This window comes from Mustela nigripes, chromosome 11, assembly GCF_022355385.1.
Source record: "Mustela nigripes isolate SB6536 chromosome 11, MUSNIG.SB6536, whole genome shotgun sequence".
Classification (NCBI taxonomy): Eukaryota; Metazoa; Chordata; class Mammalia; order Carnivora; family Mustelidae; genus Mustela; species Mustela nigripes.
In genome coordinates this window covers 15530255-15550594 of record NC_081567.1, presented here as the reverse complement: position 1 = coordinate 15550594, position 20340 = coordinate 15530255, and the positions used below count along the sequence as shown (strand labels likewise).

Sequence of the window (20340 nt, the reverse complement as noted above, 5' to 3'; positions counted from 1 at the left end):
AGATGGCCAATAGACACATGAAAAAGTGCTCCACATCACTTGGCATCAGGGAAATACAAATCAAAACCACAATGAGATATCATCTCACACCAGTCAGAATGGCTAAAATTAAGAAGACTGGAAATGACAGATGTTGAAGAGGATGTGGAGAAAGGGGAACCCTCCTACACTGTTGGTGGGAATGCAAGCTGGTGCAGCCACTCCGGAAGGCACCATGGAGGTTCCTTAAAAAGTTGAAAATAGAGCTACCCTACAGCCCAACAATCACACTACTGGGTATTTACACTAACGGTACAGAAGTAGTGATCCAAAGGGCCACGTGCACCCAAATGTTTATAGCAATAATGTCCACAATAGCCAAACTATGGGAAGAACCTAGATGTCCATTAACAGATGAATGGATAAGGAAGATGTGGTATATATACACACAATGGAATACTATGCAGCCATCAAAAGAAATGAAATCTTGCCATTTGCGACAATGTGGATGGAACTAGAGCACATCATGCTTAGAGAAATAAGTCAAGCAGAGAAAGACAACGATCATATGATCTCCCTGATATGAGGAAGTGGAGATGCAACATGGGGGGTTAAGGGGGTAGGAGAAGAATCAATGAAACAAGATGGGATTGGGAGGGAGACAAACCATAAGTGACTCTTAATCTCACAAAACAAACTGAGGGTTGCTGGGGGGAGGAGGGTTGGGAGAAGGGGGTGGGATTATGGACATTGGGGAGGGTATATGTTTTGGTGAGTGCTGTGAAGTGTGTAAACCTGGCGATTCACAGACCTGTACCCCTGGGGTTAAAAATATATTATATGTTTATAAAAAATAAAAAATTTAAAAAAACACCAACAGCATTTTACAAAGTGCTGGAACAAATAATACTAAAATTTGTATGGAACCAGAAAGACCCTGAATCGCCAAGAAAACGGAAAGGAAAGCCAAAGTTGGGGGCATCAAGTTGCCTCACTTCAAGCTTTACTACAAAGCTGTGATCACCAAGAAAGCACGTTACTGGCACAAAAGCAGACACATAGACCAGTGGAGCAGAGTAGAGAGCCTAGATACAGACCCTCAATTCTATGGTCAAATAATCTTCAACAAAGCAGGAAAAAGTATACAGTCAAAAAAAGACAGTCTCTTCAATAACTGGTGCTGGGAAAATTGGACAGCTACGTATAGAAGAATGAAACTCGAACATTCTGTGACACCGTACACAAAGATGAACTCTAAATGGATGAAAGACCTCAACGTGTTGCAGGAATCCATCAAAATCTTAGAGGACGACCTAGGCAGTAACCTCTTCGACATCAGCCACAGCAGCTTCCTTCAAGACACATCTTCAAAGGCAAGAGGAATGAAAGCGAGCACAAGTAACAACACAGAGGACATGCAGAGATGGACAGAAGAGAGTTGGGGGAAGTTGGAGGGGGAGACGAGCCATGAGAGACTGTGGACTCTGAGGAACTAATGAGGGTTTTGGAGAGGAGGGACATGCGAGGTCGGGTACCAGGTGGTGGGGATTGTGGAGGGCACGGATTGCATGGGGCACTGGGAGTGGTGCATAAACAATGAATTCTGGAACACTAACAAGAAACTTAAAAATAAAATTCCAGTTAGTTAACACCCAGTTAAAAAAAAAAAAATGAAGTTTTGGGGCTTCATCAAGATAAAAAGTTGTGAGGGCGCCTAGGTAGCTCAGTGGGTTAAATCCTCTGCTTTTGGCTCAGGTCATGATCCCAGGGTCCTGGGACTGAGCACCACATCGGGCTCTCTGCTCAGCAGCGAGTCTGCTCCCCCCTCCCTGCCTCCCTCTCGGCCTGTGATCTCTGTCTGTCAAATAAATTAAAAAAATTGTTTTTAAAAGATAAAAAGCTGCGCAGCAAAAGAAACATTAAACAAAACAAAGAGGCAACCCACAGAATGGGAGAAGATATTTGCAAATGACACTACAGAAAAAGGGCTGATATCCAAGATCTATAAAGAACTTTCAAACTCAACACCCAAAAAGCAGATAATCATGTCAAAAAATGGGCAGGAGACATGAACAGATAATTCTCCAATAAAGACACACAAATGGCTAACAGACACATGAAAAAGTGTTCATCATCATTAGCCATCAGGGAAATTCAAATCGAAACCACACTGAGATACAATCTTACACCACTTAGAATGGCAAAGATTAACAATGCAGGAAACAACAAGTGTTGGAGAGAATGTGGAGAAAGAGGAACCCTCTTACACTGTTGGGATTGCAAGCTGGTGCAGCCACTTTGGAAAACAGTGTGGAAATGCCTCAAAAAATTAAAAATAGAGCTATCCTATGACCCTTCAACTGTACTACTGGGTATTTACCTCAAAGATACAGATGTAGTGAAAAGATGGGCCATAGGTACTCCAATGTTCATAGCAGCAATATCCACAATAGCCAAACAGTGGAAAGAGCCAAGATGCCCTTCAATAGACAAATGGATAAAGAAGATATGGTCCATATATGCAACGGAATATTACTCAGCTATCAAAAAGGATGTATACCCAGCTTTTGTAGCAACGTGGATGGGACTGGAGGAGATTATGCTGAGTGAAATAAGTCAAGCAGAATGACTCAATTATATGGTTTCACTTACTTGTGGAGCATAAGGAATAACATGGAGGACATTAGTAGAAGGAAAAGAAAAATGAATTGGGGAAAATCAGAGGGGGAGATGAGCCATGAGAGACTGTGGACTCTTAGAAACAAACTGAGGGTCTTGGAAGGGAGGGGGTGGAGGGATGGGTGATTCTGGGGCTGGGTATTAAGGAGGGTAAGTATTGCATGGAGCACTGGGTGTGTGCATAAACAATAAATTCTGGAACCCTGAAAAGAAATTAAAATTAATTAGTAGGTGGCCTAGTGTTTTTGTTATTTGTTTTCCTGAGATTATAGTATTATGTACAAATGCTTCAAAGTATAGGAATAGAGGGAACATTCCTGAACTTCATAAAATCTATCTATGAAAGACCCACAGCAAATATCATCCTCAATGGGAAAAAGCTTGCAGCCTACCTGTTGAGATCAGGAACACGACCAGGATGCTCACTCTCACCACTCTTGTTCAACATAGTATTAAAAGTCCTAGCAACAGCAATCAGACAACAAAGAGAAATAAAAGGTATCCAAATTGGCAATGAAGAAGTCAAACTCTCTCTCTTCACAGATGACATGATTCTTTATATGGAAAACCCAAAAGACTCCACCCCCAAACTACTAGAACTCATACAGCAAATCAGCAACGTGGCAGGATACAAAGTCAATGTGCAGAAATCAGTGGCTTTCTTATACAGAAAGGGAAATTAGAGAATTGATTCCATTTACTATAGCACCAAGAACCATAAGATACCTGGGAATAAAGCTAACCAAAGAGGTAAAGGATCTGTATTCCAGGAACTACAGAACACTCATGAAAGAAATTGAAGAAGACACAAAAAGATGGAAGACCATTCCATGCTCTTGGATCGGAAGAATAAACATTGTTAACATGTCTATACTGCCTAGAGCAATCTATACTTTTAATGCCATTCCGATCAAAATCCCACTGGTATTCTTCAAAGAGCTGGAGCAAATAATCCTAAAATTTGTATGGAATCAGAAGAGACCCCGAATCGCTATGTACAAGATAGAAAACTTCTTTCAAGTTTTGTAATTCCCAGCTTGGGCTAAAAAGAAAGAAAGAAAAGCATTTGACAAGATTCAGCATCCTTTCCTGATTAAAACGAGTATAAGAATCATGAGAGACTATGGACTCTGAAAAACAATCTGAGGGTTTGAAGTGGCGGGGGGTGGGAGGTTGGGGTACCAGGTGGTGGGTATTATAGATGGCATGGATTGCATGGAGCACTGGGTGTGGTGCAAAAATAATAAATACTGTTTTTCTGAAAATAAATTAATTTATAAAAAAAAGAAAACAAGAAATTAAAATTAATTGATTAATTGATTGATTGATTTAATTGTGTTAGTCACATACAGTATACCATTACACAATTTTGATATAGTGTTACATGATTCGTTGTGTATAACAGCCAGTGCTCCATATGCACTGAGATATTACTCAGCCCTCAGAAAGGAGGGATACCCAAATTTTACATCAACATGGACGGGACTGGAGGAGATTATACTAAGTGAAATAAGTCAAACAGAGAAAGTCAATTATCATATGGTTTTACTTTGTGGTTCTAAACACAGAGAAGATCCATGGAACAGAAGCATGGGTGCTGTTTTCTAGGTCTCCTTAGCCCAAGCTTAACTTGACCTTGACATTCTCAGCAGGGAGTAGGGAAGTCAGCCTTAAAACCAGCAACCATAAACTTTGGCCCTATTCCCAGCATCAATGCCCTTCCCAGTATCTAGTAATTTTTTCTCTTCCTTAAATATCAGCTCAAGAAAACTGAACTAAAACTTTTGTCTAGAAGACTATTTTGTATTGTCTATACTTGACATGTAACCTGCATTTTAGGTGTTTAAATAACTGTCACAAGTATACGTAAAATAATATGCCATAGTTAGGGATTTCGTCATGTATTCTACCCTTCTAAGTCTATTCCTCGGCTTTTATACTATGTACCTTTTTTCAAGCTTTTGAGAAACACTCACATATGCTTAATTGTAGAATATTCAAAGCACACAGAAAATTACAGAGAATAAATAACAACTACCCACTATCTACCCTTCTACCATTTAACTAACTTTAAAGTATTGTTATTAAATATTAAAATAGCAAGGGTTGAATGTTAAATTTAACAAGTGCTAGAAGTTTCTTCTCCACCTCCACTGGTGGCAATCACTGTTCTATTTCTATCCTCGTGGATCAGTTTTTCCTATTTGTTTGAAAGTAGTCAAACATTATGCAGCTTGGTGTCTGACTTGCTTTTACTTATGACAAAGTGGAGATTCATCCATGCTGTTATATGTATCTGTAGTCTGTTCTCTTTTTTTTTCTTTTAATTTTTTTATTAATTTATTTATTTTCAGCATAACAGTATTCATTATTTTTTCACCACACCCAGGGCTCCATGCAATCCGTGCCCTCTATAATACCCACCCACTGGTACCCCGACCTCCCACCCCCCCGCCACTTCAAACTCCTCAGATTGTTTTTCAGAGTCCATAGTCTCTCAGGATTCACCTCCGCTTCCAATTTCCCCCAACTCCCTTCTCCTCTCTAACACCCCTTGTCCTCCATGCTATTTGTTATGCTCCACAAATAAGTGAAACCATATGATAACTGACTCTCTCTGCTTGACTTATCTCTTTTATTGCTGACTAGTCAGTCAATTTAAGACTACTCAGTCTATTTACCCACTTGATTTTTCATTGATCTCTTGATGGAGTCTGTTTATTTATTTATTTAAATTTTATTTTATTTTTTTCTGTGTTCCAAGATTCTTTGTTTATGGCACCACATTGTTTATGGCACCACATTGGGGTGTGGCACCACACCACACTGCTTTTTTTTTTTAAATTTTTTATTTTTTATAAACATATATTTTTATCCCCAGGGGTACAGGTCTGTGAATCACCAGGTTTACACACTTCACAGGACTCACCAAAGCACACACCCTCCCCAATGTCCATAATCCCACCCCCTTCTCCCAAACCCCCTCCCCCCAGCAGCCCTCAGTTTGTTTTGTGAGATTGAGAGTCCACACTGCTTTTTTAAGCAACACCCTCACTCATGCTGTCCCCCATCCAGCACCGCTATCTGAGGTGGAGGTCTGCCTCTCTCCAGGCTCGTGTTCTTCCAGTGGGGCCTCTGTAACCATCTATTTCATCCTTCCACGTATATGCAGTCTGGTTTCTGAGGCCCCAGAGGGATCCTAGATTCCCTTGATACTAACTGGGTCTCAAGGGCTGGGGAAAGGTGGTCTTATGGGAAAAGCAGGCCCTGGAAAAGGAAGCCAGATTTGCAGAGGTGATGGTGGTGGGAAAGTATGGGAGATTTTCCCCAAGGGCGTCTTTGGCCTCCTGCCCCTGCCTCTGTTCTGTGATTAACTGAGAACTTCCTGACTGCGCTCTTCCTTCTGTCACCTCAAGGCTCTGAGTCAGTGTTTTAACTCTCCCCCAGGGCACTGAGTGTCCTTCGGTGCTCTACTGCTCAGCTCTTCACTTCTCCTTTGATGCATGCTCTGTGATGGCTTTTGGAATTGTGCTCCTCCTGGGTGGTGAGTGGGGTCTCTCAGCGCTGAGAGAAGCCTGGGGGTGGTAGTTTCCCATCTGGTAGGACAGGCTGGGGCTGGTGGTTAGCTCATATATCTCTCTGGAGGGGCTGTGAACAGGGGAGGACTCACTATAGTGTCCAGTCTTGTGTGGAAGGAGGAATGGCCTGGAATCAGGGGAGGGTCATAACCTGAGCAAAGAGAGAGAAGTTGGACTTACAGGCTATGCTGGGGTGGAGGATGAGCTCCCTTTCCACAATTCCTCCTGTGAGAATTCTGGTGTGTGGTATGGGGGATAGGACTCTGCCCCAGGGCCTCAGGGTGAAGGCCATAGGAGTCACTAGGAAGATGAAATGGTGGATATCACCTCCTTGGCTCCTCATGTCCTTCAAGTCTTGATTTCAGGTATGTTGTCCCGCTGTTGCCAAAAGAATAGTCCAGAAATTAAGAACTGTATCAGGACCACATCGATGTGTCATTTGAAATCACTTGTGTGTCTATTAAAAATCAGATTCCACACAAAAGTCTAGACTGTCAGCATCTCTTGAGAGATTGTAAGGTCTAGAGCTCTGAACACTAGAGCTTGGTAGTGGCTTCTTCCTTTAAAGGGGCCACAGACTGTAAGGACCAGTAATTCCTTGTGCTCACACTTACCCACTTCAGTTACTGATATCACCTGCCTGGCCTCTGAGGTATTTGAGTCTGAGACCCTTGGCACCCTCTTACTTGTCAGGTCATAGAGCCTGTTTTCAGACTCAGAAACAGAATCATTCTTTGAAAGGAAGATATAGGATGTGAAGCTCCCTTGCATATGGCTATAGTAGGGTTACAGCACCATCAACATCTGGCCTTTTCCTTAGAACCCTAGGGTTCAAGTGTCTGTCACTTCCTGGCCTGATGCTTTAACTCCTTAGAATTTCCTTACTTTGTGGGCTGGAGTTGATGCCTCAATCGGAGACTGGGAATTCTAGTAGAAATGGTTAGTAGCAATGTTGCTTGGGAGTAAGGGTGTTAGGAAAAGCCCTTGAAATGTAGAGGGTCTTCTGCTGAGGTTTTGAGCTTAGTCGCCAGAGAGGAGAATGTCAAGGGTCAAAGGAGTGGGTTGGAATCCTGGTGGTATCAGTGACTTGTGATGCGGTTCTAGGCCAGCCAACAAATAGTAATTAGTCATTGCTAAGGGCCAGGCACTGGACCAGGCACCACACAAAACTGTTGCAATCCTTGCCCTCTTAGAGCCTAACACCAAGAGAGGGGAACATGGAAAATATAAAATTACAAATTATCAAATTTACAAATAAAATTCTCAGTCTGTTCCCTAGTCTGGACCTTAGGGTCTCTATAATGAGAAGATGGAGCAGGACAGTATTTAAGGAGGGTAACCATAAGCCCTGATCTGCCTGGTCCGGTCCCAATGATCCTGGTGTAATTATTAACGGTGCCCCTTTCACTCACAGAAGGTCTCAGTTTAGAAAATAAATTACATGGGCACTTTCTCTTTAGGGGACATGCCTGATCTAACAGACCAGGAGATGACAGGCCTAATTTCAGATTGTGGATGTCCTATGAAATGTCCTGGAGGGGGCATTTTTCTGGATTGTCATTTTTTGTATTGTGGCTTAATTATTTATGAGGGAGAGAGACAGGAGCCATATAGATGGCAAATCAGGAAACAAAGAAAAAGAGAACACCCTTCTCCTGGGCACATGAGCTGAACTGGGGTGGGCATCAAGATCCCAAGAAGTCAGGGGTCCAGAGCAGATGAGGCTTTTCTGACGGTTCCCCCTACCCCTGCCTCTCTTTCCATATTCCTCAGTCCTGGCTTCTTATCATGGATTCAACTTGGATGTGGAGGAGCCCGTGATATTTCGAGAGGATGGAGCTAGCTTTGGACAGAGCGTGGTCCAGCTTGACAGATCTAGGTAGGCCCTGCCCACTACCTTACCTGTACTCCTTCCACCTGCAGGCAAATGGTTGAACATGGCATGATTAGGAGGGTGTCCTGGAGGAAGGGCAGCATGGGCAAGAAGCCTGTCCACTGCTCCTCCAAGGCCCATGACACCCCTACTACTAACTATTCACAATCCCAAGAAGGACCATAGACTCTGGACAAGATAATCCTTCAGGAGAGAGGTCCTGAATCTGTTCTTCTGTGATCAGTACATGTGACCAGTACAGTCACCCTTGTGCTTGAAGTAATGTTTTGCAGTCTTCCTTTTGAAAATGTTAATAATTTAATCTTAGCATTTGTATACTGTAAATTAAATTCATGGGACAGTGGAGCTGTGCTGTGGCTTAAAGCCTTGGCTCACATGCAGCCCGGCGTTCTGGGGAATGTTTCTCAGCTGCCACCCTCAGTCCCTGGCACGAGCTGAACAAGGTCAGGGTTGGCTCGGGTGCACAGTTCACCCAGTCTTACGGGGGTTTTCACTTGTCCCATGAGTATCCCTGTGCCTGAGGGAATGCAGCATTAAAGAGAAAAAAGGAGATACCAGGACAGGCAGAGAGGCAGATTGCAAAGAAGAATAAGAAGAAGGAGGAGGAGAAGAACAGAAAACCCAAAAAAAGGGAAAAAGGAAAAAAAAACCCCTTTTTTCCCCATGTACAAGAGGCCCTGCATCTTTATGTCACTCTGGGACAGGCACGTTATGTGCCTCACCCTGCCTCCAGAAGCGCAGTCTCAGCTCCCAGTGACCGGGCCCCAAGATGTTGAAGTTACCATGTGATCCAAGCATAACCAAAGTCTGGGAGGCACCGCAAGGGAGAGATCAAACCCAAGAGGGAATTCCAGGAAGGCTTCACAGAGGAGGTGACATTGGCAATGGGCCTGAGAATACAGGAAGATTCAGCTGGGCAAGAAGTAGCATTTTGAGGTCACTGAGTTCTACATGCACATCCATCCCTCCTCCTCATCCAGCTGGGACATGGAAGCAAGTGCCAGGTGCCAGAGTTTTGTCTTTTCCTTTGTTTGTTTTGAAATCCAGAGCTCATAAACTGAAGTGCACAAACTCGAAAGGTCCAACTCAATGAATTTTTCATATGTATATAGCCAGGTATCTGCTGCCTAGATCAAGGTGTAGAACATCTTCAGCTCCCCTACCCTGGGTTCCTTTGCTTGGCAATTAATTGAAAGACACAAACATTTATTTAGTTATTTCATTTGAGAGGAGAGATTGTTGGTAAATATAACTTTTTAATTCAAAATTAATTCTCTCCTTTCAAACAGTTTTGCAAAAATTCTTGCACTTATATGATAGATTTTGATATGAATTTGGATACTGTGGTTTTATTTTTTTTGTTTCTTTTTATTTTTTATTAACATATCATGTGTTATTAGCCCCAGGGGTACAGGTCTGTGAGTCGTTAATCTTACACACATCACAGCACTCACCATAGCACATATCCTCCCCAGATACTGTGGTTTTAAATTGTCCAACTTAAATTATTGATATTAAAACTGTCTAATTAATTACAGAATCATCTATTTGTTTTGACAACTTATGGCTTTAGTAGGTTTCCGTTTCAACTGAGGTGATCTATTCTTGGGTGGCTCAGCACGATGGCACCTCAAAAACCAAATGCTCTTGTCCATGGCTGGGAATTGCTGCTTTGCATTGGATAGTTTTATTTTTGGTGAATTCTGAAAAAACAATAACACTAAAACCATTTTTGTATATAAATACACATTTATTTATGTATACACCCACACAAACAAAGAAGAAGCCCAGCATGGTCCTTTGGCACATGTGGGTTGAACTCAGGCCCCATTATTTAAAGCTTCATGAGTGGCAAATGCCAAGAGCTTCCCTCTCAAAGTCTCACTTCCCTGTTACACAGTGATACTTCCTCACTTGAAGTGCCCTGTGCCCTTACCCTTCCTGTAACTATATGTCATGTTTGTGCCTACAGACTCATGGTGGGAGCCCCCCTGGAGGTGGTGGCGGTCAACCAAACAGGACGGTTGTACGACTGTGTGGCTGCCACTGGCCTATGTCAACCCATACCATTGCACAGTGAGTGACCACCCAGGAATTGTGGCCCTTAGTCCTCTACTGCAGTGCTCCCTCCCTGGCCTCTAGCCCTGACTCTCCCCTCAAATGGGGATGTGCCCATGAATGATCATGTGTATCTGCCCTCTCAGCACCCCCAGAGGTCATGAACATGTCCCTGGGCCTGTCCCTGGCAGCCTGCACCAATCGTTCCTGGATACTGGTAAGTTTCCCTGGGTCATAGGAGGTGATGAGGGGAGGAGCAGGGGCTGGGGGAGGCTGGGACTGGAAAAGAGTATGGAGGGGCCTGGGGACCCCTTGTTCACACAGCCTCTGCCCTTAGGCCTGTGGCCCCACCATGCACAGAGCCTGTGGGGAGAATATGTATGCAGAAGGCTTCTGCTTCCTGTTGGGTTCCCACCTGCAGACCATTTGGACCATGCCTGCTTCCCTGCCAGGTAGGTCCTACAGAGACAGTGATGCTATGTGAGTACATGCTGGCACTGAAGAGTGGGCAGAGCATGTGATTGTGGTCTTGGCTTCCTGTGCCCATGGCCCCTTCTCAGAGGCCTCAGCAAGCCCAAGAAGGTCTGGGAACATGGTCTGGCCTGGTAGGGAGGGCAGATCACAGAAGGAACTCTAAGCTAGTCAAGGGGAGAAAGTTCTGGTGAGGCAGAAGGGAGTCTCAGAGTGCTGGCTGCAGGAGGCATGAGGGCCTCACAGTTGCCAACAAGTGGAGGGATGCTTTCTGGGCTTTCAGAAGAAAGACCCTGGATTTTGAAAATGTGGTGAGGATGACAGATCCTTGGATAGGGTCCGAGAAGGAGGCTGTTCTGGATCATTGACTGCTGAGCTTCTAAGGGGAGCAAATGCTAGAGCCATGGACACTGTGATGCACAGTTTTGCCAGCAATGATGCTTTCTGCAAAGAATGGTGTCAGAGACACTGAGCAGCAACTCTGGGAGTCAGCCTGAATGAGTTGGTCTTCTGTATACTTCGGACTTCTTTCCTGGGCTCTAATTTCCTCATTGGTAAACTGGGTCTGAATAATTAAGGTGGTTGTTACAATCAAAAGATTTGATATATATAAAGTGTTTCGACCTCTGCCCAACACATAATATGTGAATACTGTCATGACTGACCTTCTAGCTAGGACCATGTGTTTGCACTAGGAGGAGGAGATGGGCTCCAAGTCAGAGACAGGGGCCACTCAAGGTACTGACTGAGAGCAATGTTTCAGACTAGAGAAGCAATGATGCCAGCCATGGTGGGCTTTTAGGCAAAGGTTAGAGCTGCAACAGCAAGGCCTCGCACCCAGACTCTGAGAGCAGAGTCTACAAAGGGGACAGAGAGTAATGAGCGGGATTCCAGGAGTCAGGGATACCATGACTTGCCTGCGATGTCTGTGCAACCAGTGGAGGCGATGTGGTATTTAAGTACTAGGAGGTGAGTCTCTTCTCCTGGATGTCTCCATGACTCACGCAGTGGGGTGCCTGATGAAAATGGAACACAGGCATGTGAGCCTGGTGTAGGCATATCAAGTTTGAGTAGAGGTAGAACTACCTCAGTTGTAGCCAGACAATGCCTGATGACTGGTGTGCATTTTTATTGCACCCCACAAGATCCGGGCTAGTAGGTAGGATGGTCCTGTCTAGCAAGCAAGAAAACTGAAGCTCAGAGAGCTGAGTTCCTGCTGTTAGGAAATGACAGAGCTGAGACCTGGAGCCAACCTCACCTGACTGATTTGGTCTGTTTTTCAGAAGATGCTCAGCTATAGCCTGGTGCTTGCTTTTGGAAGCCCAGTGGAGATAGTAAAAGGAACAAGAAACAGAAGTGATATTTTTAAAAGACTTTATTTATTTATTTGACAGACAGAGATCACAAGTAGGCAGAGAGGCAGGCAGAGAGGGAGGAGGAAGCGGGCTCCCTGCCGAGCAGAGAGCCCAATGAGGGGCTCAATCCCAGGACCCTGGGATCATGACCTGGGCCGAAGGCAGAGGCTTTAACCCACTGAGCCACCCAGGCACCCCAGAAGTGATATTTTGAGGGAACTTGCCACCGTCGTGGCCTGAGAGAGGATATGAGGAGTGGTTTTGTGGTGCAGCTAACAAAATGAGCCACAGGTGTAAGATGTGGGGATGGGGACTTCAGCTACTCAGCTGTGGGGTCATTGGGTGAGGAGGGGTGCAGTGAGGGCTTCTTGGCCTGCCATGTGTGGGGCTGAATTTCCTGGTCAATAATTCAGAAAAAAAACAACAACCAGACTTTTAACTGTGGAGAACAAACTGGTGGTTAACAGGGGAGAGGTGGGTGGCAGAATGTAAGAGTATACTTAGCACAGAGCTTCAAATGGTAAGGGAGGGACACCAGAATGGGAAGTCATCAGAGAGGGAGAAAAACCATGAGAGACTTAACTATAGGAAATAAACTGAGGGTTGCTGGAAGGGAGGTAGGGGAGGGAGGGGTCATTGAGTGATGGGCATTAAGTAGGGCACATGATGTGATGAGCCCTGGGTGCTATACACAACTGATAAATTACTGAACACTATATCTGAAACTAATGATGTCTTGTATGTTGACTAAACAAATTAAAAAAAAAAAGAAGAAAGCAGGGGGAAGTGGTCTTCCATTTCTTCTCAGCAGGGGTGAAGCACCAGCTGGTTGCATAGATGGGATGGGGAGGTGTGGGGAGCAAGGAGAAAGCGGTTTTGACTTTTCTTTTTTTGCTTATAAAAAATTATGAAAATATTTATTGACTGCTTTTATTCCCCAGTTGAGGTGACTCATTAATAAGTATTTTGTGTATTGTTCCCTGCTTCACCATGCCCTTGTGGGGCCTAAAGGGCAGATGGGTTTACCCTGCTCCCCTGGGGTAGAGAGTCTCAGGCAGGCCAGGGCACTTTTTATGCACAAGTTCGCTCACTCTGTGAGTCAGAAGACCTTCTTTCTGGTTCCATTAACTACTGACGAAGTGAGCGAACTTGTGCATTTTTGACTTTTTAAAGAGATTTTATTTATTTATTTATTTGTCAGAGAGAGAGAGAGCGAGCGCACACGCACAGGCAGACAGAGCGGCAGAGGGAGAAGCAGGCTCCCCGCTGAGCAAGGAGCTGGATGTAGGACTTGATCCCAGGACACTGGAATCATGACCTGAGCTGAAGGCAGCTGCTTAACCCACTGAGCCACCCAGGCATCCCAGTATTTTTGATTTTTTATTTCAGTGCCAGGAGGCCAGCTTCCACAGTTCAGCATCAAGCTTCATGACTGTCTGTGGTGGCTGATCTCCTGCCCCCTGGGGAGCAACACAGGATGTGGGGCACTGGTGGAGCTACCAACTGTGTCCTTCACACAGGCCACAAACACTTATGTGAGTTTGGGGTCAATGTGAAGTGTCTTATTTGTTTATGGGTGTAAGCTGTGATTTTCCATTATGGTGGACTCCATGAGGGCGGGGGTGATATCCTTTTTCAAGCTATGGTCTTAGACCAAGTTTCCTGAGAAATAGACCCTGAGGTTCATTTGGAAATACTCTTGGGAACAACAGTTCTTAGAGTGTGAAGGAAGTGGGACTGGGCAGTGAAAGAAGATGGGCTCCTCAGCCAATCCAGAGGAGCTTGGAACATGGCTGGATGCAGGGCGCCCCCAGGAGCAGGAGTTGTAATCTTGGGCAAGGCCTCTCCTGAGTTATCATCTGGGAGGCATCCACAACTACTCCCTGTAGCTGATAATAAGGACCTCTGTCCTGAAAAGGCGTGTGTCTTCTTGGGGGCAAACCTTAGCATCTGCTGTGGGTGTGTTCTTGTGCCTAGAACAATGCCTGGCACACAGTGATGATGGTCATAACAGCTTATCTCCATAAGAGCTATGGGGGGCCAGGCCCTGTCTTAAGTATTTTAGGTACACAGCAGCACTTTTTAGCCTACCCCATTTGTTAGGCACTGCTATTTTACTGTCCCGTTTTACAGATGGGAAAACCGAAGCCCAGTGTAGTTAAATAAGTTGCCTGAATTCACCACTAGTAGGTGGCAGAGCTGGGGTTTGAGCCCAGCATGCTCAGAATGCACACTTGAATCACTTTGCTAAATTGCCTTTCCCTCGTGCTCTATGGCATTCCTAGTGCGTAGTCCGTAACTATTTGTTGAGGAGTCGAGCGAGGAGCCCGTCTTGCCTCTGGCCTTGCCTTCTTTCTCCCCTTTCTAGACCTTGTGGAAGGAGCGAAGCGGGATTCCGCAGGTGGGGGCAGGGGTGCTGGGGCAACGGAGTTCTTTTTTTTTAGTTTAGAAGTCTTTTTTAAAAATTAAGTTTTAATTTTGATGCCAGTATAGTTACCGTACTGTGTTATGCTAGTGGGTGTACAATATAGTGATCCAACAGTTCCATACATCACCTGGTACTCGTCCCAACATGTACACTCCGCAAGCCCTCTCACTGGTTTACCCGTCCTCCAACGACCTCTCCTCTGGTAACCATCAGTTTGTTCTCTGCAGTTAAGAGTCTGTTTCCTTCTTTTTCTTTCTCTCTCTCTCTCTCTTTCTCTTTTTCTTCAGTCATTTGTTTTGTTTCTTAAGTTTTGGGCAATGGATTTGGGCCTCCTCCACGGAAAGTGTGGAAACTGGCTGGGAATTGATTCCTAGGCCAAGAATGGCCCCTTAGCTCTGTGGTGCAGGAAGGGTTTCTGGACCCTGGGAGACGGCTGGGACCCACACGGGCATCTCTTCTTCTCTATAGAGTGTCCAAGTCAAGAGATGGACATTGTCTTCCTGATTGATGGTTCTGGCAGCATTGTCCAAAGTGACTTTAAGCAGATGAAGGACTTTGTCAGAGCTGTAATGGGACAGTTTGAAGGCACCAACACCCTGGTGAGACTGGGTCCCCGAGATCTGGGAAAGGAGGAGGGGGTGGCAGCCGCCTTGGGAAGACCAACCTAGTAGGAAGCCTGGTATTGCTAGGGGTTAGCTTAGGGGACCTATGCCATGATGAGACTAGTGTCCTAATACAGAGCTGATTTGAGTCCTGACCTGAGGGAATTCCCCCATGGCATTTGATATGTCCCCACATGGCCTAGGTAATACGTTTTTTTTTTTTTTTTTCCCTATTTAAAAGCATTGAAAGGATTGCAAAAAAAGTTTTACTGTGAAATTAGACTGAAGGTAACTTAGCCAAATAATTAATGATTTCTTTATTATGTTTCCATGTAATTCATGATTTATCTTATTTTATTTCTCAGTAATTCGTGCATATGTATGCAGAAATTCTTGAGAAGTGAGAAAATGTAGTCTATAAGTTGATTTCACATGTTATGAAAAAATTTTTTAAGTCCAAGTTAAGAAATGTTGAGGTAGGAAAGGTTATTCCTTGCAAACTCTGAAAGAAGCATCATTTGGTTTCAATTTTCTAGTTTCTTTTTGGGCCATATTTCCCAAAAGAAATATGGGTTTTAGCCTCAAAGACACATGAAAAGTTGTTTGTAAATCCAAAGGTATGCCAAAGTAAAAAGTTTATTAAAGAATAATTCCTGAGCCTCAGGGCATTCCTCTTCTCCTTTGCAGTTTTCCCTGATACAGTACTCCAACGTCATGAAGATCCACTTTACCTTCAGCCAATTCCAGAGGATCTCGAACCCTCAGAGCCTGGTGGATCCCATCGTCCAGCTGGATGGCCTCACATTTACAGCCACGGGGATCCGGACAGTGGTGTAAGTTCGCCCTTCTGCCTCATGTGGATAAGCCACCACACCATTTCCTATGCTGGTCTGCACAGCCCTTCTGCACAGCTGTGGGAACTCTGGGCTCCAAAGGGAAGTGAGGGGGAAGCAGGTGGAGATATCCTTGCATTATTCCCCTGATACAGTACAGCACTTCTCTTCAGTGTTTCCTCTTGGCCTGCCCTTGGCTTGGCTGGACCCTAATTCCAAATGGGGCAGCCAGAGACATGGACTTTGGTTCAGGTCTGCTCACGTTCTCATTCTTGCTCCCTGTTGGTGACCCGGGCCCCCCTGGGAGTTACTGAGTCTTTCTAAGTCTCAGGAAACTGTCAAATGAGGATAAACTTACAACTTGGTTGTAAGGATTAAAGGAGATAACATGCATGCAATTCTTTTGCACCAGGAGTGCTAGGTAAGTGTTTTATCCAGAGAATGGTGCATCCCTGTTTTACCTCCCTGGTAGATGCTTGGAATTGTGGCCACGTGTTTCTGCGCCTCTCTCTTCACTCATTTCCTTTCTTCCCACATTCCTCTCCATGTGAACCTTGATTGGTCCAGCTAGGCCAACCAACCATAAAGAATGACTTAGGCGGTGGGGCAAGAATAGATGATGCGGTTCTTTTTTTTTTTTAATGTTATATTAGTCAGCATACAGCACATCATTAGTTTTTGATGTAGTGTTCCATGATTCATTGTTTGGGTATAACGCCCAGTGCTCCATGCAATATGTGACCTCCTTCATACCCACCGCTGGGATAATCAGTTCCCCACACCCCCTCCCCGCTAAAACCTTCAGATGTGATTCTTATGGGAAAGAAATGGGCTGAATATATGGGATTTTCGACTTCCTGAGGACCCCTGGGTCCCTCTCTGGAGGTGGTGCAGGAGAAATGCTGAACAAGAAATGCTTCCACCAAATGTATCCTCTTTATTGCTGGGTGGCTTTTCTGCCTTGAACACTTGCCCCATGGGACTGGACAACCAAGACGAATGCCTCTGTCCTTTAAAAGAAGGGCCATATGCATCCCAATGTTCAAAGCAGCCATGTCCACAATAGCCAAACTCTGGAAAGAGCCAAGATGCCCTTCAAGAGACGAATGGAAAAAGATGTGGTCCATATATATACTGGACTATTACTTAGCCATCAGAAAGGATGAATACCCAAATCTTGCATCAACATGGATGGAAGTGGAGGAGATTATGCTGAGTGAAGTAAATCAAACAGAGAAACCCAGTTATCACCTGGTTTCACTTACGTGTGGAGCATAAGGAAGAGCATAGAGGACACGAGGAGAAGGAAGGGGAAGTGAAGGTGGGGGGAGTCAGAGTGGGAGACGTACCACGAGGGACTGAACTCTGAGGAACAAACAGAGTGGGGGGATGGGTTGGCTTGGCGATGGGGTTAAGGAGGGCACGTATTGCGTGGAGCGCTCGGTACTATATGTAAACAATGAATCTTGGAACACTACATCAAATGCTAATGAAGTGCTGTATGGTGACTAGCACAACATAATAAAAAATAATAATAATAAAATGAAAGTTACAAAGGAGTGATACCTCTTCCCAACTGTTGGAGCTCCTTGCAGTGGTGGGTGATGGTGCAGTTGTCCTCAAGACCCATTCTGCTCCCCTCACCCAGAACAGCACCTTCCCCACTCACCAGAGCCAAAGCCATCTCAGGGCCTCTCTGCCACCCACTGGCTTTTTCTTTTCTTTTTCTTTTTTTTAGAAGCTTCATTACAAAAAAGGTACAATTGCAATAACATTAAGGAAATTTGGGGGAAAAGTGTTATAGTCCCTCTACCACCACCTCACAGTATTTTAGCAAAAAGAAAGGATGAGAAATAAATCAACAAATCCCACCCACAAAGCACAGGGCCATGTCCATCCTTGTCTTTATTCAGACATATTTTATATAGTCACAGTGTGGGCAGAAACTAATTTCATCCTGCCTTCTTATTTTTTTTTCATCTGTTACATGAGCTTGTGCCATGTTTTCTACAGCTTTTACTGTTTTCCTTTGAAATGGATACTTTCTCACCGAGCAGGTGGATCATGCTTTGCTAAATCCCTTCCCTGATCTTGGACATTTAGGTTGTTTCCAGTATTATATGTGGAGAGAGAGAGTGTGTGTGTGTGTGTGTGTGTGTGTGTGTGTGTTTATTCTGCATCTATAGAACTACAAGATCATATAGTTACATTTTTAATCATTTGTAATAGCTACTATAGAATTAATGCTTACCTATAGGCCATTCTCTAGGGGTGAATTTGATCCTCAGAATAACCTCATATGTTTTGTCTCATTTATCTATTGTTCCTTAACAAACCACTCCCAAATTTAGTGGCTTAAGCAACAACTCTTTTATTAATAGTTTTCATGATTTGGGGCTCATCTGCTTTCAGAAGTTGGAACATGAGAGATTCATTCACATAGTCCTACGTGGGCAGGACTGGCTGGAAGGCTGGGCTCAGCTGGGGTGGTAGAGTCTTTCTCTCCATAGCTATAGACTTCCCTCATGGTGGCTCATAGCTTCCCAAAGTGCAAGAGCTATCAAGGCTTCTTAGGCCTATAACTGGCATGGTGTCATTTCTATTTCATGCTATTGCTGAAACTGGTCACAGGTCAGATTCAATATGGGAATGGAACCAGGTGCTGCACACTGGGGATCATCTTTGAGGAATAGCTATGGTACAATTACTATTTTCACCTTCACAGAGAGAAGCAGAGACTCAAAGAGGTAAAACAACTGTCCAAGTCTGTTAGACTCTAAGGTTCCTATTCTGAACCATACTGCCTCCTGAAAATGAGATTCCATGGTAGATGGAGTTATAGAAAAAGGAATATGAGTACCTTTATTATTTTTTAAAAGATTTTATTTGTTTATTTGACAGACAGAGATCACATGTAGACAGAGAGGCAGGCAGAGAGAGAGAGAGGGAAGCAGGCTCCCTGACGAGCAGAGAGCCGGATGCGGGACTCCATCCCAGGACCCCTGAGATCATGACCTGAGCCGAAGGCAGTGGCTTAACCCACTGAGCCACCCAGGTGCCCTGAGTACCTTTATTATTAGTCTTACTAATCAATGCATTACTTTCAAAAAAGGGTGAGGTGGTTTTTTAACATGCCTGAGATAATCTGACGGTACCAGGACTCCCCAGTCTCTCCAGATGAACTTCTAGTGCTACAGGTTATTTCTTTTTTAAAGATTTTATTTATTTATCTGAGAGAGAGCCAGACAGACAGAGAGAGAGAGAGACTATGAGAGGGGAGAGGTCAGAGGGAGAAGCAGACTCTCCGTCGACCGGGGAGTCCGAGTCAGAGGGAGAAGCAGACTCTCCGTCGACCGGGGAGTCCGATGTGGGACTCGATCCCGGGACTCCAGGATCTACCTGAGCTGAAGGCAGTTGCTTAACCAACTGAGCCACCAAGACACCCTACAGATCATTTCATTCCAGAATCAATATCATCTACAGAGTCATCTCCCTTTCTTCCTTGACAGGGAAGAACTATTTCATAGTAAGAATGGGGCCCGAAAAAGTGCCAAGAAGATCCTCATTGTCATCACAGATGGGCAGAAATACAAAGACCCCCTGGACTACAGCAACGTCATCCCCCAGGCACAGAGAGCTGGCATCATTCGCTATGCCATTGGGGTATGTCCACTTCCTCATGTCTCCCTCAGACTCAGGCTGTATCTCACTCTGGCAGAAAGGCTGGTGGTCTCCTCCTCACCTGTCTGTCTGTCACAGGTGGGGAATGCTTTCCAGAAACCCACTGCCAGGCAGGAGCTGAACACCATCGGCTCACTGCCCTCTCAGGACCACGTGTTCAGGGTGGACAACTTTGCGGCACTCGGCAGCGTCCAGGAGCAGCTTCAGGAGAAGATCTTTGCAGTCGAGGGTAAATGCAGGGCGAGCCTGGGTCTTGGGATTGAAGGTTCTGGACCCAGCTGTCCCCTGAAGTACGGAGGAGCTATCCATATTCACGGCTCACCCAGAATTGTGCCCCAGAACCCGAGCTTCAGATTCATTCTTCTCCTTGTGCTCTGAGTCCTTGTGGTCTCATGGTCCCCAGAGCCTAAGTGGCCTGTTTCCCCACAGGAACCCTGTCGAAGGCAAGTAGCTCTTTCCAACATGAGATGTCACAGGAAGGCTTCAGTTCAGTGCTCGCAATGGTGAGTGGGACACATACTTGATAAACGGGTGTCAGGCACCAATCCTGGGCCAGCCCTGTGCTGGGGGTTGGGACCCAGGAGTAAATAAGAAAGCAGATTCTGTCTTCAAGTTCATCGTCTGTTCAGAGACAGACATATGGGTAGTGTATGTAGGTGCCAGGAGCACAGCAGAGAACAGGGTAGCCACGGTTCCTGCTCTCATAGGGCACATATCCAGTGGGGGGAGACAACAAACAACCAAAAATAACTTCAGATTGTGCCAGGCATTAGGATAGAGCA

At 44.9% G+C, this 20340-nt stretch overlaps 1 protein-coding gene across 1 annotated transcript; it reads left to right on the top strand.

Annotated features, from left to right (window-relative positions):
* Positions 1-6138: 6138 nt before the first annotated feature.
* LOC132027296 (integrin alpha-D-like) lies at positions 6139-20082 on the top strand. The gene is made up of 10 exons (XM_059416047.1): positions 6139-6202; positions 8010-8115; positions 10103-10206; positions 10335-10405; positions 10526-10640; positions 14911-15041; positions 15732-15877; positions 19387-19540; positions 19637-19787; positions 19988-20082. Exons 1-10 carry the CDS (start codon positions 6172-6174, stop codon positions 20080-20082), a joined length of 1104 nt encoding a protein of 367 aa, XP_059272030.1. The 5' UTR covers positions 6139-6171.
* Positions 20083-20340: the final 258 nt, after the last annotated feature.

Excerpts from the sequence above, each read along its gene's own strand:
- LOC132027296 (XM_059416047.1), top strand. The coding sequence starts at position 6,172 with ATGGCTTTTGGAATTGTGCTCCTCCTGGGTG. Across the intron at positions 15,878-19,386 it reads ACGGGGATCCGGACAGTGGT|GGAAGAACTATTTCATAGTA; the intron begins GTAAGTTCGCCC and ends CTTCCTTGACAG. Across the intron at positions 19,541-19,636 it reads TCATTCGCTATGCCATTGGG|GTGGGGAATGCTTTCCAGAA; the intron begins GTATGTCCACTT and ends TGTCTGTCACAG.